The sequence below is a fragment of the Daucus carota genome, chromosome 4, assembly GCF_001625215.2.
Source record: "Daucus carota subsp. sativus chromosome 4, DH1 v3.0, whole genome shotgun sequence".
NCBI lineage: Eukaryota > Viridiplantae > Streptophyta > Magnoliopsida > Apiales > Apiaceae > Daucus > Daucus carota.
Genome location: NC_030384.2, coordinates 42,617,493 through 42,641,996, shown reverse-complemented (window position 1 = coordinate 42,641,996; position 24,504 = coordinate 42,617,493). Strand labels below are relative to the sequence as shown.

The 24,504-nt window shown below is 35.7% G+C and overlaps 5 protein-coding genes across 5 annotated transcripts; all 5 read left to right on the top strand.

The window, feature by feature from the left end:
* Positions 1-1,896: 1,896 nt before the first annotated feature.
* LOC108218514 (polygalacturonase) lies at positions 1,897-3,637 on the top strand. The gene is made up of 4 exons (XM_017391487.2): positions 1,897-2,398; positions 2,496-2,785; positions 2,914-3,142; positions 3,251-3,637. The coding sequence occupies exons 1-4, from the start codon at positions 1,949-1,951 to the stop codon at positions 3,467-3,469; spliced, it is 1,188 nt and encodes a 395-aa protein (XP_017246976.2). The 5' UTR covers positions 1,897-1,948; the 3' UTR covers positions 3,470-3,637.
* Positions 3,638-8,610: 4,973 nt separating this feature from the next.
* On the top strand, positions 8,611-10,329 carry LOC108217414 (uncharacterized). Its single transcript, XM_017390246.1, has one exon. The coding sequence runs from the start codon at positions 8,611-8,613 to the stop codon at positions 10,327-10,329; it is 1,719 nt and encodes a 572-aa protein (XP_017245735.1).
* Positions 10,330-11,390: 1,061 nt separating this feature from the next.
* Positions 11,391-12,750, top strand: LOC108218283 (chlorophyll a-b binding protein 8, chloroplastic). The gene is made up of 3 exons (XM_017391184.2): positions 11,391-11,660; positions 11,766-11,824; positions 11,911-12,750. The coding sequence occupies exons 1-3, from the start codon at positions 11,517-11,519 to the stop codon at positions 12,524-12,526; spliced, it is 819 nt and encodes a 272-aa protein (XP_017246673.1). The 5' UTR covers positions 11,391-11,516; the 3' UTR covers positions 12,527-12,750.
* A 2,769-nt stretch (positions 12,751-15,519) lies between these two features.
* On the top strand, positions 15,520-17,437 carry LOC108218281 (ankyrin repeat-containing protein BDA1-like). The gene is made up of 3 exons (XM_017391182.1): positions 15,520-15,601; positions 15,721-16,306; positions 16,404-17,437. Exons 2-3 carry the CDS (start codon positions 15,734-15,736, stop codon positions 17,220-17,222), a joined length of 1,392 nt encoding a protein of 463 aa, XP_017246671.1. The 5' UTR covers positions 15,520-15,601; positions 15,721-15,733; the 3' UTR covers positions 17,223-17,437.
* Positions 17,438-19,164: 1,727 nt separating this feature from the next.
* On the top strand, positions 19,165-24,047 carry LOC108218280 (transmembrane 9 superfamily member 12). The gene is made up of 2 exons (XM_017391181.2): positions 19,165-19,381; positions 21,694-24,047. The coding sequence occupies exon 2, from the start codon at positions 21,761-21,763 to the stop codon at positions 23,732-23,734; it is 1,974 nt and encodes a 657-aa protein (XP_017246670.1). The 5' UTR covers positions 19,165-19,381; positions 21,694-21,760; the 3' UTR covers positions 23,735-24,047.
* Positions 24,048-24,504: the final 457 nt, after the last annotated feature.

Sequence of the window (24,504 nt, the reverse complement as noted above, 5' to 3'; positions counted from 1 at the left end):
TGAATTTATGTACCAAATCTCGTATTGTATCAAAACAAATTATCATAACATAAATATTTACAGCACACTTGACATAAAAAATATAATTACATACCACATACTGGTATAAAATCTTAAGAGCTAACATACTAGTTACAGATTTGTGACGTAAGTTATGAAATTCGACTCCTATAAACTGGATATTTTTGTGCTATAAATCGTAATATGACGGTTTCTTACGTAGATCTCCGCGAGACTATTAACAATGATGCAAACCTGTAATGTCAGGGTTGAATGGAGAAGCTGGCTCTATGAATGAAAAATAGATAAAGAAAATTCAAAACCAAGAAGTGCGAATAGTGATTTATAATGGGTCTGAGTGTGTTAAAGACATGAATGAACATGCACGTTGGGTCGTTCAACTTGAAGCCCAAAGCTCCCGTACAGAAGTAATACAGTATTGACAACTGACAAGGAAACACTTGTGCATTCCCTTTGTTTTATGTTTGGATGGATCTAGGATTGAGTTCTTCGGAGTACTAAATAAATTTTTGAAAAATATGTATATATTTAAAAAAATTTGAAGATAGTTTTGTAATTTTGTTAAACTAAAATTAATGAAATTGTGTCACTTGTTTTTTTTTCTAAAATATGTTCATGTGTTATTAGCTCCGTCCCTGTTCATGACAAAAATTTCACATTCCGTTCATCCCGATTCAGTATTATGTATTTCCAGATCCAATATAACATTTACCCGAGATAATGGCGGTTATTTGTGCTTTTAAATTATCAAATGACCATTTAGAAATATATATATGACTTGTGTTCATACTTTGTAGGAGCTCTAATCTATGCATTTCCTAACCACTGCCTGTCCATACTCAAAACAATAATGCAAGACGAAACAATATAGCCTAACCGCTGCCTATCCACACCAGCCAGAAGAGAATTGTTTCCAAATAAAATATCACGGAATATAACACGATCAAGCTACTACGTAATATTTTGATTATTCTTATGCTGCATTGTGTAATTTTTTAGTCTGCAAAGACCAAATTGGTGGTGTAACGTAAGGTACAACAGAATCAATGATAAACCCAAAAGTACGTACAATTGACTATTTGAGTTCAACGAAATTGTTTTCTGCCCAATTATTAAAAGAAAATTCCCAAAATGTATATACTATAGTCTATATATCAAGGTGCAGACTGCAGAGTCTGAAACTCCAAAATATACCTACATATATGATTCATAAACTTACACCCGTTCAGTAACAAGTTACTTAACAAAAAAAAAACTTAATACCATAAGCCTAGTTATATAGGTGACTTGTAATTTTTTTTATAAGATTTTTACAAATTCACGTTTAGAAGTGTAATTATAATAAGGTTCTGGATAGCATATTGAGCATTTATCTAGAACCTAATCGAGTCTAAACTCGCAAGAGCAGCCTATTAATTTGTTTAATTAGGGGAGTCCATAAATAAAATAATTAACATTGCACCCTGAAGTTAAGGTAACCCACTCATTTCATTTCTAGCTAATGCATGCTTCTCAACTCTCAAGGATAACAACTGCTGCTTCTCTCAAATCATTACAAAAGTCTCCCACTCAATCATTTCTTGTTGATATTCGCAAGAGTATAATTGGTAGACTAAACTCACCCCAACATGTGCTATATGTATGAACACACTTTGACAAATGCAAGTTCGCTTATTATATACACAGAAACAGTTATGGTTAGAGATTCATTCCACAATGATAACTTATCATGACTTCTGATTTTGTTTTTTAAAGTACAAAACAATCATGAGTACTATAATCGTACTCCAAAGGATTAATTGTTTCTCCGCGGCAGTTATCCCGTATAAATAGCCCCATGATCTGATCAACTCCCACAACTCAAATCTCTCTCATTCTCATTCTCATTCTCTCCTTATTTCAAATCTAACCTGCTGGAAGTTAAAGAATGAGTAGCACAGCAATAAGTTGTTTGGTTATGACACTTTGCTTCACTTTGTTCGCGCATTCGACTTATTCGCAAAATATATCATCTTTCAATGTTCAGAAACTGGGAGCCAAGGCCGACGGTACGCTAGACGCGTCACAGTTTTTTCTCACTGCTTGGCGCTTGGCCTGCGCTTCTAATAATTCCGCCCAGGTGTACGTTCCACCCGGGCGGTACTTGATCAGCACTGCCGTAGTCTTTAGCGGCTACTACTGCAAGAGGACTATGGTGATGCGCATTGATGGCACCATCGTAGCTCCCACGAATTATAATCTCATTGCCAATTCCGAAAACTGGATCAAGTTCGACAATGTCAGAGGACTGTATATCACTGGTGGAACCTTGGATGCTCAAGGAGCCGCGCTATGGGCTTGCAAAGCCTCCGGCAAAACCTGCCCACAAGGCGCAACGGTATGTTGAGCCGAATGAAATGTGCGCAAGTAGAATAAATAATGAATTATTTATATGTTGTGCATTTTAATTTACGATACGATATTTTGCATTGCAGAGCGTAGGATTCTACAGCTCAAGAAACATTGTGGTGAGTGGACTAAGGTCAATTAACAGCCAAATGTTTCATATGATCGTGTATAAATGCAATAACACGAAGCTACAAGGAATCAAGATTTCAGCCCCTGCGGATAGTCCCAACACCGACGGCATTCACGTACAATTGTCGACGGGAGTCAGCATACTGAGTTCTCAAATTGGTACCGGTGATGATTGTATCTCGATTGGACCTGGCACTGTTAACACATGGATCGAAAGCGTTTCCTGCGGCCCTGGTCACGGCATCAGGTACATATATATTTACATTATTTCTTCATTATTAGCCAGCAATATTTCGGCAAATTATTCAACACATGGGGGTAGACTGTAGAGATATATTTAGTGTATTGTCTCTAATGTAAAAATTGTTATTGCAGTATCGGGAGTCTTGGCTGGGATTTGCAAGAACCCGGAGTCCAGAATCTGACAGTCAAAACAGTTACTTTACGCGATACTGACAATGGTCTCCGAATAAAGACATGGGCAAGGTCGAGCACCGGATTTGTTAAGAACGTTCTATTTCAGCACATTGCGATGGGGAATGTCAGAAACCCGATTCTAATTGATCAAGACTACTGTCCTAACAATTTAAATTGCCCCGGCCAGGTAGATTTTGTTTAAAAAACATTTGCTAACCTATATTTAAAGGCATATATCATCATGGCTTAAAAAAAGTACTAATAGTATTACTCTTTTCATAAATTCTTATTCAAGGTATCGGGCGTAAAAATAAGCAATGTGATATATCAAGATGTTCACGGAACATCTGCAACACCGGTAGCATTGAGTTTGCAGTGCAGCAGAGATTATCCTTGCAGTGGAATAAGGTTAGAAGATGTGGTGCTAACTTACAACGGTCTGCCCACGACGGCGTCATGCTCTTATGCGGCAGGAACAGCTTCCGGCGTTATGAATCCCACCAGCTGTTTATAAATAAAGAAGCGGCTGAGTTGAATATATATATTTGTACAGAAAGATTAGGCAAAGTACAAAAAATAAAAAAGAAAATGATTAGTATACTCCCATCGGAATTCAGTTAGCCAGGTACAGGAGTATATTACATTTACAAGTTATTGTAGATTTCAATCGGCAAGTTTTAATCAACATCTTCAATCAACATAACACGAGCACATTTGATTGTACATTTTATACTTTGAATATATGGGGCCGTTTGGGTGAGTTTAAAATAAATGCTTATTGCTTAAAATAAATAAGTGGAGTAGAAGTTAGAAGCAAGATAAGACTTATAAATGATTAAAATGTTTAGGAAATAAGTAGAAGTCTTGAAACAAAACCTAGCATTCCTAGGTTTTTATAAATGCTTCTTATTTTTTACACAAACGCTACGAATAAGTGCTTCTAACTTATAAATCGAGAAGTCCGGCTTAAAATGGGTTGCCAAACACCCACATAGTATGATCACATTGTATTTCAAAAAATTTACAAACTCGTGATTTGCATATCACATCTTTCATATTAGTGATTCTTTGATCATCATTTTATTTTCAATTCTAATCATTTTTGGTCAAGATAAATGTAGTAATGAAATGTAGAATAACTAAAAAAGAAAGTTGGTTAAGTAACAAGATGGCCGTTGTAGAGATGAGGAAACATTGGTCGTGAAGTATTCAAACACATATGGGATGATTTTTCTCATTTTCATTAATATATAACTTAACTAAAAGATCGTTTTCATAACATGTTTCTTAATATTTGGATATGAATGTGAAAATACAAATAAATTTTTATGTGATAAATTTAAGTTTAAACCACACAACTCAAAAGTGAACCTCACTTATAGAAACCGGATTGTGCCAATAATTTTTGGTATGATTTTGATTGGTGGTTGCTACTTTTTAAAGTCTCAACTTATTGATTACGATGCATTTTAAACTTGAAACATATTATATTACACCATGTTATATATTCTCAGACTTTGGGATGCTAGATACAATGCCGAAAGTATTAATACTTAGATGTAATTTGCCAAAATTAAAGAAATATAATACTATAATTTTTTTTGATACTTTTGATGTTCCCATCTTTGGCAACCTAATATATGTCATATTGTAGATTCAAAAATCATCTTTAATGCAGGGATAGGTGTTGCGGATCTTATTGGGCACAATTGGATCTTATAAATTTAGTTTAGTTTACATGCGGGTTTTTCATATCTTTGATAGAGTATTTTAGTTGGGATGATGGATGATAAAGGTACATTTTATAAAGATTGGATTTTCGTATTTACGAAGATATAGATCTTTGATCAAGAGATTAATTTTCAAGAAAACACTCTCTTGATACGAGGATGAAAGAAGTATCTTGCAGAAACAAGTAAATTATTTATTTATTTTTTGCCAAAAAATTATGCATTTCATCAAAAAGACTTAATCCAGCTTGGACAGACCCCAAAACTGGTGATACGATCAGGCTGACAAACAAATAAACGAGCTAAATGAATAGCCGTTTTGTTTCCGGATCTCGTAACATACAGAATATATATATTCTTCAAACTGAAAAAAATTACAATAGTTTCCCTAGAAATCCATCCTACACCATCTCCAAAATCAATAGCATCACAATTGACCTTCACATAATTAATTCCAGTTGTAATCCAATGTTCAGAACTTATTGGAGGTACATATGCCCTCCTAATATGAACAATCATCCATTGTGAAAAGTGAGTTTTTGCGATTTTCACCACCGATTCAGACTCGATGCGAGCTTTCAAGATTTCCCAAACACCTGTTGAATCATTCTCAAAGATACAAACCAACAAGTCAAAAATACCAAAAACATACGGACCACTCCAAAAAGGAGGACAAACAACCACTCCAAAAGGAGGACGAAACAAGTAAATTATTAATTGCATGTAAAGAGAACATAGATTGTTACTCTAAGAAATCAGCACACAAAGATCAATTGTCTGAATACATAGATAATCATCAATGTTCTCAAGTTACAATCCCACAGTTCTTTGCCCAGTAAAGTTCAATCGAAGTTGCCTCTTTCTGATCACGAAACACACAAAAAAAAAAAGAAAAAGAAAAAGAAAAAAGGAAAGACAGGTTGATTCTTTCTGGATCTCATATCCATCGCTGACTGATGAAGACATTCTTTTTATCAGCATTCCTTAACATCTTGGTTTCTTTGGCCCCAGAACACGAAGGACATGGGGACTTAACCCTTTCACAACTATGTCTCGAAAATTTATCATGCTCCCTACACCTTCCTGAAGAAAAGCGTGCTTCCCCAGCTGCATTGCTGATGCTCTCTTGTTTAAATCAGCATCAAGACAGAACGCCAAAAATTTAGCGAAACAATCACTAAATCTTCCTTTCGCCACATTAGCCAACGAAGCAGTGATTGCTTCTTCATTGCTGAGCTTTCTCTTCTTGATTGGTAAATCCTTGTCAGCAGCTAACTCAGCAGACTTTAGCTTCAGATCCTCCCAGGTATCAGGCAAAACTTTTACCTGACATATGTACCTTGCGACTTGAAGCAATTCTTTGCGACTCTCCACGAGAATTTTTCCATAAGCCAACTCCAATGCCGCAATTCCAACAAGCCAAATATCAGATTTGGCCGTATCATAGGCGTGCACATACCCAAAGGGCTCATCAACTCCCTTAACTTCTGGGGCTAAACCCCAGGCCAGCATTTTATTCATCGAATAAACATTGTTATCATTCAGAATTGCACCAGATTCATAGACCGTAGCCGCATAAGACAGCTGGACGGTTTCACTTACATGATTAAAGACGATAGCATTGGTAGTGAGTTGCATGTGATGCATACGCTTCTCATTGTAGATTCTGTTGTGGATTTGTTGGAGGCCCCTCACGACTCTCACCATAGCTATCTTAATGAACGCCTCGGGTATTCCATCAGCGAATCTCGGGCCAGTTGACATAACCGATCTGAGTGAGATAACATCTGCTTTACAAGGAAAAACAATGCAGAGAGTTAGCTTGCCTCTTATCTCAGAGTAAAAAGAATTAGTTACCGGTAAAATATAGCCCCTGGCTATAACATCATCAGCAAGTTTGCGACTTTTGTGCAGATCTTCGAGAGTCATGTCATGGTACTCTTGTAAATCACCCATTTCTGGGATCATTTTGAGTGCGAAATGGGGAGCTTTCTCAAGATCATCATCGGCTCCGAGAACAGCTGCATCATAGACGATAAGATTCATTTGAGGTCCCCAAATTCCAACAGGTTCCAGAATTTTGTAACTTTTTTCACCGTCAGTGATAACGAGGCCAATGTTCTCATCCATTGTACTCTCGAGAGAAAATCAAGATCGAAAGATCGAAGAAGATTTAAAAAAGGTGGCGAAGCTGACGAGAAAGAGTGAATAGATGAGAGGGAGAGATTTGTTGAGGGTGTTTGACGATGGGGGCCACCCCTTATAAAGCCCAATATCGCATGAAAAATGATATCTACGAAATCTGTATCATAAAATTTAATACAAAAAAACAATTGTAATGAATATTTTAGTTGACGGTTGAGGCCCACTACTATTTTTTCAAATTAAGGGATACTATTATATTTAATACTATGAGGTTAGAGATAAGTGCAGTGGTGGTTGGGACAATGAGAGTAAATATGTGTAAACGGTAATAATTGGAATTAAAATTAAAAATGACAATTATTTCAGAAAAATAAAAAAATGAAATTTAATCATGAAGAAAGAAAACATTAAAAATTAATTGCATATAAAGCCTCATGTCGAATGAAAAATGATACCTCTCCGTCAGTTAACGTTCACTATTTGTATTTATTTTGAGACTCATATAAAATATAGTTCTATAATATTTTTTTTATTTTTTTTGAATAAGAATTTAAATATTAAATTTTTATTCGGAATTTTTTTAAAAAAATATGGTAAAACTATACTTGAAAGAAGTCTTTAAAAACGTGTCAAAATGTTAACAAATCAAGAGTGATCAGTATTTATGAAATATTTGTATTGTAAAATTTAATGTATAACTACAAATCTACAATCGCAATGTATAATTACAACCATAATTTGATGTATGGTGGAGTATTAAATATACTATTATTATATTTAATAGTATGAGGTTAGAGAGATAAGTGCAGGGGTGGTTAGGACAATTAGGAGTAAATATGTAAACGGTAATAGTAGGAATTAAAATTAAAATTTAATGAACTTTTAACTCTCGAAGTTTAGATGGATATTCTGATGCCGCTTCGATATTTAAAGTCGTTCGATTCAACTCTTAAAGTTTTACTATTGTACTTTTCAGTTTTTTTTTAAATAATGATATATAACGGAGGGTAAATTTGATAATTCATATTCAAGATAAAATTTGGACGTACCTTTTAATCTCTAAAGTATACATCTCGTTTTTTTTAACCCTAAATAATACATTAAAAACATTAAATTTTCCCTTTAACCCTCTATATTTAATGCCTTTTTTAACCCTCACGTGTGAAATGTCAACTTTGTCCACCCCGGCATTCGCTATAAGGGCTAAAAGGTACATTTACAAAACTTGGAGGGTTAAATCGAACGACTTTAAACATCGAGGCCGCATCGGAATATTTATCCAAACCTCGAGAGCTAAACGATCATTAAGCCTAAATTAAAGATGACAATTATTTTGAAATCATAAAAAATTAAAACCTGAAAAAAATAAAATCTAATGGTAACACCTGAAAAAAAATAATTAATTGCTAACAAATTCCAAATGGTAGAAAATAATCGGCGAGCAGCAACAAATTGGTGGACACGTGTCGTTCCCCACCACCGTCCAACCATGCTATCCAACGGTTCAAGTTTCCCACTTGGTAATTCATATATTTTTGTATCTATATACTTCCCGCCAGTTATCTGCTGTATATATAGACTAGAAACACCACCCTTCTTTTTTCATCCATCATTCTTCCATTCTGTTAATCTATACACAACAACCATCTCTCTCTCGCGCACAATCTCTCCTCTCTCAATCTCTCTCAATTTTCTTCTTTAATCTATACACATTACACAACCACCCTCTCTCTCTCTCAATCTCGTTCTCTCTCTCAAACACACAGGAAAATTCAAGAAAATGTCTGGGCGGCGGCGCCGCCCTCCCATAAATTGGCCATTCCCCACATCAAGATCACCACGTCCATCTACCAGCGCAAGATCCTCGCAATCTTCCCAAGCAGGATCTCCCCCGCAATCTCTCGAAAGAACAATGAAAGAACTCTTAGAGAAAGCAAGAGCAAAAAACCCACAAGCACCACCATCAGCACCCCCACCGACCACCTTTCAAGACCTCATTGCTCCACGAAACAGAACCACCCAAATTGAATACACACTCCGCACAAACCCTGTTAATGGCCACATGTACAAAGTTCACGACATCATCGGCTCTTCCACCAGTGGCAGAGCCACCGTTTACCGTGGCGTCTACTGCGTAACCGATACTAACGAGTTGGAAAGAATGGAGCACTATGATCTCTATATCGCGGTGAAAGTCACTGACATGGAAGATCAAGATGAGTATGGAAACTTGGTGGATCGGATGTATAGGTGTCGTGAAGTGAATCATCCTTTCTTGTTGCAAATGAGAGAAGAATTTGTTCTTGAAAACATGCATTATTTTGTGTTTCTTATGATGGAAGGATCTTTGAGGTGCTTGTGGAAATCTTTTTATACGAATGGGATTCCTGAAAAGTTTATTGCTATTGCTCTTAGAACCGTCTTGGAAGTTCTGGCTGTGCTTCATGAAGAAGGGCATTTGCATCAAGAACTCAATGCCGGTCACATTTACTATAAAATGGCGATCCCCGCGATCAAGATTGGGTTTCTTCCAAGCATTTATAGGCACAATTCAGGGGATGAAGGACAGGCATTGCCAGGGAATAATCTGCCTTTAAGTACAATATGTGAATGGGGTGCTGCGCCTGAGATTTACCATTTGAGGGGAGAGTATACTGAGAAGTGTGATGTATGGCTTGTTGGGATCACTGCATTGGAATTGGTGTATGGGGGAATTGAGGTGGAAGATCGGGAAGGATTGGAACGTTTGATTGCTAAGGCGAAAAGTGGAAAAGGGATCGCGAAAGAGAGAGTGAAAGCAGCAGGGAGATATCTCAAGAAATTGGTGATGAAGAAATTGAAGATTGGTGAATCTGGATCCGATTCAAAGAAGAGAAAAGTGATTTTGTCACGAGCTTTTAGGGGAATGTTGAAATCATGTTTGGCGGAGGATGCTAGAGAAAGGTCAACTGCTGATGAACTGCGGCAACATGATTTCTTCAGAAACATTGATTGCCTTCAGGACATTTACGCCTTCAGGGATGCTGTGTGGGCGTTAAGAGCTGCAAGAGATGCAAGAGAAGCAAGAGAAAGGAGTGCTGTTCCATCGGCAAGCAATGTAGCTGATCCATCAGGAAGCAATGTGGCTGGTCCATCAACACGAAGGAATGTGGCTGCTTCATCAACAGGAAGTAATGTAGCTGGTCCATCAACACGAAGCAATGTCGTAGCAGCTCCATCATCAGGACGCAGTGTGGCTGCCTCATCAACAGGAAGCAATGTGGCTGGTCCATCAACACGAAGCAGTGTAGCTGCTTCATCAACAGGAAGCAATGTAGCTGGTCCATCAACACGAAGCAATGTAGCTGGTCCGTCAACAGAAGGCAATGTGGCTGCACCATCAACAGGAAGCAATGTAGCTGGTCCGTCAACAGGAGGCAATGTGGCTGCACCATCAACAGGAAGCAATGTAGCTGGTCCTTCAACAGGAAAAAATGAAACCAAGGAAGCGAAGCCATGAGGTTGAGGAAGAGAAGCTATAAAGTTGCAGTCTATAGGATTTTTGTTAAGATACAGTTGTGAATCGCGATCTATCATGTTTTTTAGGAGGAACAGTATAGTTAGTTGAGAAATGTTTAGCTGGAGGTTCTGTAGTAAGGATTGCAGGTCACCTTATGTTGCCAAACGAGCATAGTACTACCAACATATTTTCTTTTATCAAACATGTTTATGTGCTTAAATTTCCATCATTTTGTTTGTCAAGATTCATCTTCTATAAGCATGATTAAAAATGACCATTAAAGTACTCTAGATTCTGATCCACACTGTATCAGGAAATATATGGACCTCAAATGCCAGGTCTGGCCAGTATATATTTCATGTATTGCGAGCTAAATCAAGTATGTCTTGATGTTTCAAATTGTAAACTTCAGGGCCGGCACTGATTGTAGTGCATGCTGATTAGTACTAACTTTCTAGATGATTATCCATATATGCCAATATCCATCTGTATGACATTTATATATAGATACAAAATTTCAATTGATTTGCGTCCTTTGATAATATTTTTTTGAGGTTATATAGATAATCCATTAGTCAGGCTGACAGAAGTTTTGCATGCTATAACCAAAAAAAGCCAGCAGATCCAAGAACATAACCAGTATGTACTTATAATCGATAAATTATATGGTAACAATGAGTTTGTGTTCTAGTGGTTCAGTTTAGACATGTTGCGGCCTTAATGGACCTCATATTGGAAATGTAATAACTTTTCATGTCAAGAAGCTAATCTGAATTATGCTGGCGGTTGGGTGATCTGATATTGGATCGAAAACATATAAATTTGAGTATGTGACCATTTCATTCACAAAGAATCTCAGATTCCAGTAAGATGGCAAATCCAAGTCACCAGAATAGGATATAGTAAAATATAAATTATTACTCAATATAATTGAGCATGTTTCATATCCACACCATGCATTTTAGTTATAGAATATGGAGGCTAGATATTTGCTAAATAAATGCCAGTTGTGCAAATATGATTGGAATATAACCTGATCCAAAATATACCTCTCTCGTCTCCTCCACAAACTCTCCATCAGGCCCACGGGCAAATATGTGGCTGGCCATTCCCTTATTTGCAGCACTTGATTTCATTTGTTTCCAGCACTAGCTTATTTCCAGCACTTGATACGGTACACAAGTGAGATGGCTACAGTACCAGTGCTGTCATCTTCATCTATCACCTCTTCTGCAGAAGCTGCAAGGCAGATCTTTGCTGCAAGACCAGCACAATCTTCATCCCGGAAAGTTTCCTTCGCTGTCAAGGCAGCTTCCACTCCACCTGTTAAGGTAACTTCACTCACACATCTCTATATCAATAAATGTGCATTAATATTAAGTTAAATTTCTCATATTACTGGTTAAATTAACAACTTATTGTTATATGGTTTTCAGCAAGGAGACAGACAATTGTGGTTTGCTTCTAAACAGAGCCTTTCTTACTTAGATGGCAGGTAACTATTAACTAATTACACTACTAGGCATGCATGCGAAGAACATGTTTATTTACTGATTGCTGATCATGACAATGCTTACACAGCCTTCCAGGTGACTTTGGATTCGACCCCTTGGGACTTTCCGACCCTGAAGGAACCGGAGGATTCATCGAGCCCAAATGGCTAGCCTACGGAGAGATAATCAATGGTCGTTTTGCCATGTTGGGTGCAGCAGGAGCTATAGCCCCTGAGATTTTGGGAAAACTTGGGCTCATTCCAGCTGAAACAGCCTTGCCATGGTTCCAAACAGGAGTCATTCCTCCAGCAGGAACTTACAACTACTGGGCTGATGGCTACACACTCTTTGTCCTAGAAATGGCTCTCATGGGATTTGCAGAGCACAGGAGATTACAAGACTGGTACAATCCAGGATCAATGGGAAAACAATACTTCTTGGGCTTAGAGAAAGGCCTGGCTGGATCCGGAGACCCAGCATACCCTGGAGGCCCATTTTTCAATCCTCTTGGATTCGGAAAAGATGAGAAATCCATGAAAGAGCTCAAGTTAAAGGAGGTTAAGAATGGGAGACTTGCTATGTTGGCAATATTGGGTTACTTCATCCAAGCTTTGGTCACAGGCGTTGGACCACTTCAAAACCTTCTGGACCATTTGGCTGATCCAGTTAACAATAATGTCTTGACTAGCCTCAAGTTCCACTAGAACTCTGGAACCTAAAGTCCTAAACGCACATTGTGAATTTACCACCTTTTCAGATTTATCTGATTTTTGCATCTTGTGCAGACTTTATGTTTATGAGCGTATAGTTTGTGTGAATTGACACTTGAGTTGTTATTTTTGTATGAACTTGTATAGAATCGGTATTCGTCGTTTTGACAAACATTATTGTTCGCATATGATTTTCTGAAAATCTTTTATTTTTGTAATTTTAAAATTGTATTTTGTTCAGAAAATGTTAAGACCGTGCTTTCGAGTTCTTTTATGATAGAAAGAAGGTGAAGCAAGTGGATCCAATTATAACATACTTTCATTCTAACAGTGGTATGAAAACAAAAGTTCAGCTGCTTTGAGTTACATTCGTCGATTTAAGAGCCTGTTTGTGTAGCTGTTTCTGACTTTAAACTGGAAAATGTCTGTTTGTGTAATAAGTTAGAAGCCGGCTTAAAATCAGGAATAAGCCAGAAACTGACTTAAAGCCAGAAGTTAGTTTGAGGTATTTTTTTAGTGACTTAAATTTTTTTGAACTTTTTCTGATAAAAATTAACCATAAGTCTTAATTTACCCATAAATCAGTTTTATTTTTATTTTTAAATTTTTAATAACCCATAAGTCATTAATAAATCAAAATTACCCAAACAAACATTTTAAGTTCCCAGCTTATCAAATAAGTCACGTAAAGTTATAAGTCAAAAACTCAGCCAAACGGCCTCTAAAAAACTCGATACTACAAATAAGAGTGCATTAAAGTTGCATAATTTTACTTCCACTTTTACTTGTTTTCCTCGTAAAACTTGAAATTTCATGAAAATTAAAGAAGATAAGTTCAAGCATGTGCCAGCTGCCAGCTCCAGCTTAAGACTTCCTCACTTTAAAAAATTAGAGGTAAAAAAAGAAGAAATTTTTGCACTAGTTATATCATGATTTTCTAAAGGGGTTTACAGTTGCATCTTTAATTATTTTCGATGATTAGAATAATTCTAACAGGGGTTGAAGTTGCCCGTCCTTATGTGTTATGACATTTTTGGTTGTTCTTTCGGTTCAGATGTAGGATACCTATCCAGAAGTTTTCGCAACTCAATCATATATGATGAAATCATCAAAGATTTGACCTTTTCAAATTCTATCTGTAACTCACTAGAGGTCCGGGAAACAAAGATAAGACGTGTACGAACGAGATATCCAGCAACAAGAAGAAGGAAAAGGATTGAATAGAGGAACTCCCGAACATTTGGCAATCTCAGGTGTGTCGATATCAACGGCGACTCATTATTCCGAAGAATCAATCTATTTGAAAATTACCGTTTATTCACTTAAAAAAATAATCAGATTTTTTAAGTTTTAATCTTTTCCACTCAAATTTTCACGATTTTTTCGAAGTTTTAATTTTTCTCCCCCAGAATTTTTAGCTTTTTCAAAGTCTTTACATTTTTCTTATTTTTCAAAAAATCCTTAATTTATAAAGTTTTTTTAAAAATTTTCAGATTTTTGAAGTGTTCAGATTTTTTAAATTTTTTTATAAAAAATTCAAATTTATATTTTTTTATTATATGTTTTTCAAATTTTTATTAGATTTTGTTAAAGTCAACTGATATTTAACGGCTGTGCGCTAACGACATTTACCTAAATGTAAATTTTTATTAATTCTGTTAATTGATTACAAGTTAAATCTAGTTCTGTTTATAAGTTTTTTTGTTGGATGATCCAACTACCAATTGATCATAGTAATTTTTTTGGTTATTAACCGTGAAGCAATAAATATTTTAGGGTTACCACCCAATTTGTACTGTTACATCTGCTTACCACTTGTGGATGTGGTATACTCCCTCCGTCCCGGTCATTTCTATACGATTTCCTCTTTGGGACGTCCCATCATTTCTATACATTCCTAAAATAGCAACTTTTAATAATGTAAAACACTATTACACTAACTACTTTCTTCCACTATCTTCATTTTATAATAATATAAACACTATTACACCCACTACTTTCCCCCACTATCACACATCTATAATTAAATATAAATGGGTCCCGCCACTTTACTCACTTTTCATCTAACTTTACTCATTTTTTACACTTTTTCTTGGTCTCCGTGTCCACACCAAATGTATACTACCTATTGGGACGGAGGGAGTACCTAACATGACCTTGTCTGTATTTCACGCATTAAATGAGAAATTCATGGTTCGTACCTAACATTATCGTGCCCTTATATCTATCTCTTCTCCGAGTTGAAATTTGAAAATATACAAATAATACTAAGCAAATCATGCTGTAAAAACCCTTTAAAATAGTACTCCCTCCGTCCCCCTCATTTGTTTACATTGGAGGGGGACACGGAGACCAAGACAATGTATGAAAAATAAGTAAAGTTAGATGAAAAGTGGGTAAAATGGTGGGACCGGCCTACCAATATTTAATAGTAGATTTGAGATAGTGGAGAAAAGTAGTGGGTGTAATAGTAGTTTTTATTGTTAAATATGAGATAGTGGAGGAAGATAGTGGGTGTAATGATGAGAAAAACTTACTATTTATAGTAACGTAAAGAAATGAGAGGGACATCCCAAAATAGTAACTGTAAAGAAATGAGAGGTACAGAGGGAGTACTAATTAAGCAAATCATTCTGTAAAATTCTTTCACTAACAAAATATACAAGGCAAAAATCTACAGTTACAACAGAGTACATAAATTCTATCAAAATATAAGATGCATAATATTCCTTATATTAGTTTGGCAAGATATTATCACAGATATTATTTTAAATATTTTTAAATTACTGAGCAACAAACGTAAAAATTTATCACAAAATAAAATTCTAATTTAAATGTCAAATGTATGTTTTATGCACTTTAGTTGTTAAAATAATAAATATATAAAATATTCCTACCTAACGCATCCTTGTCCGTATCCCGTATACATCTTCGGAAAGAAAATAAAAATAAAAATAGAACCCTATAAATGTCCTGCCAAGAGGACGTTCTGAAGGCATCACAACTTTACCCTTTACGTACCCTCCGATTTCAGTGCACTCAATTCTAGTTAGTAGTTATACTTCACAGGTAAAATCCCATCTAACATTCTAGACTAATTAAGTTACTTATTTTCGTTTGTGCGTTCATATATTAACTTTTAGTTGCTTAAAATCAATTGTAACATCTTGAATAAATACTATATGCAGAGAAATACGAGGTATGAATAGTGAGGCAATGGACAAGAAGCTTTATGGTGCATGCGTGAAAGGAGACGCAGAGACATTGGAGGCACTGATGCGAGAAGATGAACTCACTCTTGCTCGAGTTTCGATATCTTCTTGCTTTAACCAAACACCCTTGCATCTTGCTTCTATGTTAGGTCACTTTGAGTTTGCTAAATCCCTTCTCTCTCACAAGCCTGATTTTGCAAACAGATTAGATTCACAAGGTTGTTCTGCTCTTCATTTGGCATCTGCAAACGGATATGCGAACATCGTTAAACTGTTGCTGCTGCACAATGAGAAAATGTGCAGTGTTCCTGATGAGGACGAAAGGACCCCTCTCAATTTGGCTGTGATGAATGGCCAATATGATTGTGTTGACGAATTGATGAAAGCCCTTTCGGAGTCTAATGATCAAGGACTTGATACAGTATTGCACATGTGTGTTATGTATAATCGTTTGGATGTTCTGATTCTTGTTTTAGACAAGAACCCCATGGATTTGTCGGACGTTAAAGATGAGGATGGTAACACTATTCTGCATTATGCTGCAGGTTTACGACGTATGCAGGTACAATTTCTGTGTTACTGTGTTTAGCTGAGAATTTTTTGATGTAATAATTATAAGTTAAACTAAATTTACTTATAATTGTATTCGTCTAAAGCAGATAGTAAAGTACCTGATAGCAAATAGAAGTGAAGCCGAGATAAATGTAAAAAATAAAAAAGGTCTCACGGCTTTGGGCACAATAGAGGAGATGCTTAAAGATGTAAAAAGCATGGAAATTAAGGAGCTTCTTGTCTCAGCTGGTACTAAAAACACCCAAGAAGAAGTAGTAGGCACTGGGACCTATAATAAGCTGTTAAACATCGCCAAGAAGGTAAAAAAAATGACCTTATCTCAGGACAGAATGGAAACAAAAGATGAGACATTACTGGTAGCAGCATCTGTCATAGCCGCAATGGCTTACACATCAGCTATTAGCCCTCCCGGTGGTGTTGCTTCAATGGATGCCGCAAGTTATTCAGTCAGTGACCCTTGGTATTTTAGTTATTTTCTTGCACCTGGAAGCTCCCTTCTCGCCTACTTCTCCGCATCAGTGAGTAATGCATTTTGGGTATTCAACACCATCTCCTTTATAGCTGCTCTGAGTGTAATCTTTTTGTATGTGAGCGGTGCAAGTCTGAAGCAGAAGCTTTTCATCTGGTCTATTCGCGGTTCAATGTGGATAACTCTGTCAGCCATGATTTTCGCCTACGAGGCTGCAGTTAGAGCCACCACCCCAAAATATAATCAGAATAACCGAACACTTAAAACAGTTAGAATTGGACTGTATTCATGGTTGTTCTTGATGGTCATTGCCGTATTGGTTGTTCTTTTTCGTCTTTGCCGCTTCACGGTGAGGAGATTTAAAACAACGAGGGCTAGCAACAAGAAAAAGATGCCTCCATTGTCCCAAACCCAGCCTCAACACGAACCGAAATAATAATATCAGATAATTAATTAAGTTTCAAACTCTATCTGCAGTTCTTCAGTTTACCTTGCTTTATGTGTACTGAAAGTTGTTACTATCTTTATTTAAAAATTTAATGTTGTGTTTTATATTTCTACTGTCCATGTTTGATGTACAATAATTTTTGAACTAGCTTTGTAATCCGTGTTTGATGCCGGCATACTCTAAATATATCCATCTTTCCGTTGTTTCGGATTTTTTTAAATAATTTAGAAATGTAATGTTAAAATAGTCAAATACTATGATCTATTAAAGTGGATCAACAAAATCACCACAAACCAGTTGATGATGGCTCCCGAGAAAAATTAGCTAAGAACTAATGATATTATATATAGAGAGAGAGGGGGTAACAATCTATTGGACTCCCTCCGTCCCACTAGATTTTTTACGTTACTTTTTGACACGTATTTTAAGACTTTTATAAAATATACCTACATTATATATATATTTTTTTTTAATTCTTGAAAAAAAGTTTGAAGTTTAAACTTTTATTCAAAAAAGTAAAAATAAAAAATACGTTATAGAATTATACTTTACAAGAGTCTCAAAATACGTGCAAACAGCGTAAGTAAACTTCCTGACGGGACGGAGGGAATATACCCTCTTATATGGAGTTACGTAGCACACCATTATAAATATGCACATAATATATTATCTATTATATTTTTTATGAAATATAATTATAAATTTTGATTATTAAACCGAAACGAAGTAATACAATCTTTTTCTTCCAAAAATCATCTAAATTTATGCAATATCTCGACATGATTCTGTAATAGAATAAAATCATCCAGAATTATTCTGTTGTAGAATCAGTTTCGAAAATATATTTTTTCATCAAATTTTAAGTATTAGATTACTTAAAAAATATATATGTTATAGTATTATATATTAGAATCACATTTATATGTATTCTATAATAGAATTTATAATAAAATTGATGATATATAGTGGTGTATTATGTAACTCTATGTAAAGAGTATCTCTCGGGAGAAGGAAGAGATGAGAATGCACTCGAGGACTCTTGTTCTTCGATGCTTAGTTTTTACAACTGAATGGTCTGAACACCGCAACAGCCATGGAACTATTGTGAAGGTCAATTGTGAAGCTACCATTTTCGGAATTGATGTAGGCTGGATTACTCGAGAAGCCTTTGTATTCATTTTCAATTTCAAGAATCCTTGGATTCAATGTGTTAAGCAGTCTGGAAACAATGCAGCTATTTGTTTAGCTCGTTTTATTGTTTATCCACCTGATTGCATTGTCAGTTGGGGATTTGTCCCGATTAGACTTGTTTTAATTTAATGGAATGAATTTGCATTTTGTCAAAAAAAAAAAATGCAAATAAATGTTCTTATTTTTGAAATTGATTTTGGTTGATGAGTTACAGATAAAGTTTTAACAATTGCAAATCATATTTTTGATTATTTTTTTGGAAATCGATATTTAAAAAAAAAAAAAAATTTGTGCAACTCAGAATGTTTTTGAAAAGAATGTTCTTAACTTGATACTGAACTTTATTGTTGTCTTAAAATATTTGCTAATATTATCTTGTAATAAAAAATTTATTTAATGTATATTCTGACCGAAAAAAATAAAAAAATTAAGAGATCATAGTTCTCCATTCAGACCAAAATGAAAATAATCCTCAATTGTACAGAATATCGATAAGAATTAATTTAATATTGAGATAATATTTTTTGACTCTGAAGAGACAGTATATAATGTGTTATATTTAGATATAGTTGATTTTGTTACATAATTTAAGATATTTATTAAAATTATATATATAATCATATTGCATAAAAATCTAGATCTAAATTTTATTTTATAAAAAAATTGAATTTTGTTATTGACAGCGATTATTATACTTTATATTTTAATTTAATATACATGTCAGAATATTAAAAACCAGAAAACAGAAAAAGAGAGTATTCATTATCGAATGAATGAATGTCATCCGGCTTAGCACTGGGGCTCATATTCCAGATCTGAAAGATCCATCGTTACTTTTCGTGTAATTTCATCAACAAATGTGTTGAGACTTGAGACCGGTATTAATGCTGGTACTCCGTATCCTATCAGCAAAAATTCTCTTCGTGCCTCAGATCTACAACATCCATCTCTCTCTGGTACTCTCTCTCTCTCTCTCTCCGCGTGTGTGTGTGGATACTTAGCAATATATGTTCACTGCCACACATGGATTTGTACAGAACTTTGTAACTTAAACAATACACAGTCGTTGCAACCCTTTGCATCGTGTCTTGATCTCACCTTTTCATTTACTGATAATATTAATTGTTTTGTTTTATGTATTTGATTTTGTAAATTGTTTGATTGTTTGTGTGTTTTTGCTGTTTTGTGATCTTCTCTACACTATGCATCTCTTGTTGTGGCTATTCAAGCGTATTTTGTTTAGTGGAATTGTTTTCCGCAGGTTATATACAATATTGTCTTCATGACCGTACACCTCTTCTGCTTTCCTAAGTATCCAATAGTTTTTTTTTCTTTTTTGTCTTTGGAGTTTTGTTCTAGGCTAGGTTTAGAGACTCGGAATCTAATCAGGCGGCTTTAAGCGGTAGATTTAATTAGTTCACCATATTTGTCTCTCTGGTTTCGTGGTGAACTAGGTTAACATAAGTCATGCGCCTATTACACAGCCTACCAGGCGTTGGCGTATGTTTAATGAAATTGTGACTCCTTCTTAATGCGTTTAGCCAGTCGGACACAATTTAAAACTAACTTCATAGGGGAATCTGGCTGTTTAAATCGTAGTAAATGTGTGTTTATTTAGATAGTTATTTTTAAAACATGGTATTTATCTTTCACCTAGGTGATCCCAAAACAAAATACTAGAAGAAACGACAATTTAGCACGGGATGCACTTTATGCCACGATCTTCATGCATTTGGGAGATCTGTTTCTTGTTTTAGCAAGTCATGCAGCTAAAAAAGCACAACAGCCTCAGTTTTACCAACATCGCTAGTATCTGCGTGATCTGCAACCTGTTATGACTATATATTTGTTCAAAATGCACATCTTCCAATTGCTAGCTTATTGAGTTATATGGGATGTGCCACTGTTGTGGTATCTTAAATCATCTTTTTTGTTTGTGCTTATAAGCTCATAGAGTAGTATCCATGCTGAGATAATTGTCGAGCGAGGGAGAATTGAACCTAAGACATGGAAAGAGACTCTACTACTAGGATATCCCATCACCCCCTTCGCATATAATTTTTCAGTTATATAAAAGAATTCCTTTTGTTAATGGGAAAAATACCTTATTTTGTTTATGTGATTATAAATTTTTTTAGAAGACCTTCAATTGCAAGTTTATTCAGTATAGGCTTTTGATTTTATTACGGGTAATTTACTTTGAATTTATATTATTTCAGATTCATGCTTATTTTCATCGTCATTTTTGAAATATTTTTCTTTTGTTTGTTCACATAAAGAAATTGTACTTTACACATACTGCACTTGAAATTCTTTTTGGCTGCTGAAAAATTGGAAGTCCTTAATTTTCTGCTTGATTAGATCATATAAATAACATGAAATGAACATTAAAACAAAAGTTTGGAAAACCAATTGTATCCAAAAGGGCCAAATTTAGGGAAATAACGACTGAAAAATAATTTGTGTCAGATAATATTAATAAAATTGAAACATAAATTATGCACAATTTAAATCTCACTCACTGAATGACATTACAATAGTAGATCCCTGTTAAAAGTGATACTAAATGTGCAGCGCCCAATAGAGTATACGACTCAAATTCAGATAGTCAAATATCCATTAAATAGTGGGAATAACAGTAAAATTGCACCGCAGTCTGATAGGGTAGACTCAAGAAACTAAACCATGTGTAAATATTCACTGACAGAGACAAAGCACTATGAGAGTTAAGACGAACAAAGGTTTTCTTAAAGATTGTTTTTCAGCCACTAAAGGCTAAATTATGTGTAAATATTCTGAAATCTCATGATGCCCAAAGCTAGTTGTTGCAAGGTATTACTTTTTAAAGATATACCAGGATACAGATGTTAGATCAGGATAAGAGTTCTTATATAAGGTGATAGTCTGATAGAGGATGATCTGCAACACAGACTTTAAAGTTTAGCTTGACAAGCCGTATTGGAGAGACACACAAAGCACTATGAGATTTAAGATGAACAGAAGGATGGGAGAAATTTAGAATTAGGCGTGTGAGAAAGAAATGGAATCAGAGATCTAAGTTGAAGTTATACAAATTTAGTTTTTAATCTTATAAGGGTTTGTAATTCAGATTAAACTTTTATTGCTTAAAATTATTTCCAGATACCTAACATTTTACCAGTTTAATCAAACCAAGGCCATCCGGTGTTTATATACCCAAAAGTCAGAGCATTTTGGGGAGTTAGATATCAGTACATGCACCGCTAACTGTTACTTATTCTATATGCAGTTTTTGCTTAAGCTGGCAATATTGGCTTAGAGGTGTCAATTATATAGAGGATTTAGAACGAAGGACGATGTCGTTATTATTGGGAAGAACATACTGGGCTGCATTCATCTATGTTCTTCTGATCTCACATTCTTGTAATGGATTTTACCTGCCGGGAAGCTACATGCACACATATTCAACAGGTCAGGAAATATTTGCTAAAGTCAATTCACTGACATCTATAGAAACTGAGCTTCCCTTCAGCTACTACAGTCTACCATATTGCAAGCCTCAAGGTGGGGTAAAAAAAAGTGCAGAGAATCTTGGAGAGTTACTCATGGGCGACCAGATTGACAATTCTCCTTATCGTTTTCGTATGAATATTAATGAGTCAGTTTATCTTTGCACGACAAAGCCATTAAGCGAGAATGAGGTGAAGCTCCTAAAACAGAGAACACGTGATCTCTATCAAGTGAATATGATTCTGGACAATTTACCTGCCATGAGGTTTGCCGCTCAAAATGGGATCAATGTTCAGTGGACTGGTTTTCCAGTTGGATATACACCACCAAGATCACAAGATGATTACATCATCAACCACCTCAAGTTCAAAGTTTTTGTTCATGAGTATGAAGGGACTGGTGTAGAGATAATCGGGACAGGGGAAGAGGGTATGGGTGTAATCTCTGAAGCTGATAAGAAGAAAGCATCTGGATATGAGATTGTTGGTTTCGAGGTTTTTCCTTGTAGTGTGAAGTATGATCCTGAAAGGATGACTAAGCTTCATATATATGACAATGTTACATCTGTAAACTGCCCACTTGAATTAGAGAAGTCTCAAATAATAAGCGAGCAAGAAAGAGTGTCATTTACTTATGAGGTTGAATTTGTGAAGAGCGATATTAAGTGGCCGTCCCGGTGGGATGCTTATCTCAAAATGGAAGGTGCTCGAGTCCACTGGTTTTCAATCCTCAACTCGCTGATGGTAATATCCTTCTTAGCTGGTATAGTTTTTGTTATATTCCTAAGAACAGTCAGGAGAGATCTGACGAAATATGAGGACTTGGACAAAGAAGCTCAGGCACAAATGAATGAAGAGCTCTCTGGGTGGAAGCTTGTTGTTGGTGATGTGTTTAGAGAGCCAAACTTTTCAAAGCTATTATGTGTGATGATTGGAGATGGAGTTCAGATTACAGGAATGGCTGTTGTGACCATTGTATTTGCTGCATTGGGTTTCATGTCACCGGCTTCCCGAGGTATGCTGTTGACCGGAATGATTATTCTTTACCTTTTCTTGGGAACAGGGGCTGGTTATGCTGGTGTACGTTTGTGGTGTACTATTAAGGGGACTTCAGAAGGGTGGAGGTCTGTCTCTTGGTCAGTTGCTTGCTTCTTCCCAGGCATTGCCTTCGTCATCCTTACTGCATTAAACTTCATTCTATGGGGCAGCAAGAGTACCGGTGCCATTCCCATATACTTGTATTTTATACTATTGTCTCTGTGGTTCTGCATTTCAGTTCCTCTCACCCTGCTGGGTGGATACTTGGGGACACGAGCTGAGCATATCAAGTATCCTGTAAGAACAAACCAGATTCCAAGAGAGATTCCTGCTCGCAAGTATCCATCATGGCTCCTTGTTCTTGGTGCTGGAACGCTCCCATTTGGAACCCTTTTCATAGAGCTTTTTTTCATTCTTTCTAGCATATGGCTTGGAAGGTTTTATTATGTGTTTGGATTCCTTTTTGTTGTTCTCTTGCTGTTGGTTACGGTGTGCGCTGAAGTTTCTGTGGTCCTCACTTACATGCATCTCTGCATTGAGGACTGGCAATGGTGGTGGAAATCATTTTACGCATCAGGTTCTGTTGCCCTGTATGTATTCCTTTACTCTATTAATTACTTGGTGTTTGACCTCCAAAGTTTGAGCGGGCCGGTCTCAGCGATTTTATATCTTGGCTACTCACTGCTCATTGCAATTGCGATTATGTTATCTACCGGCACGATCGGCTTCCTCACATCCTTTTACTTTGTTCATTACCTTTTCTCATCGGTGAAAATTGACTAGGAAGTTCCCTCAGCAGTGCTCAATGATCATCGGGACAATAAAACGTCTTGGTGCACAGATTAGAGAATCTCCTACTCTGAACAATATTTTTAGCTAAATATATCTTTTAAGATCATGACATCATGTTGTACCATGTCAAAAGAGACTTGGCTGATGAGTGGTGCAAAAATCTCCTTTAATTTTCTTGCCTCTTAAAGAATATATACTGTGATAGAGTTGATCTTGGGATTTATTAGACTTGTTCAAACAACTGTAATCTAGTTATCCTCGTTGTTGGTTTTCAGAAATACAATACAAATTATTTGCCTTTTCACAGTATTGCTAATATGTCAATATATATCATCATACAACTCATAGATTATATGTTATTTGCTATATTCCTCAAGTCTGGCTAAATGCTGGTTACACAGAATTTAGTAAAAATAATATTGCTGGCTAATATTCTGTCACCGCTATTTTCCATCAGCAACCGCTGGTTCAGGTTTGGTGAACAGAAGACATTCCTTTACAGTTTGAAACATTAAGACATTCTTGATTAAATTAAGACATTCTTAATGTTTTAATGTTTCAAACTGTAAACTTCAGGGTCGGCGCTGATCGTAGCGCATGTTGATTAGTACCAACTTTTTAGATGATTATCTATATATTCCAATATCCATGTCTAGGACTTGTAGATATAAATTTGCAATTGATTTGCGACCTTGGATTATATTTTTTTTTGAGGTTGTATAGATAATACATCAGTCAGGCTGAACGAATTATTGCATGAT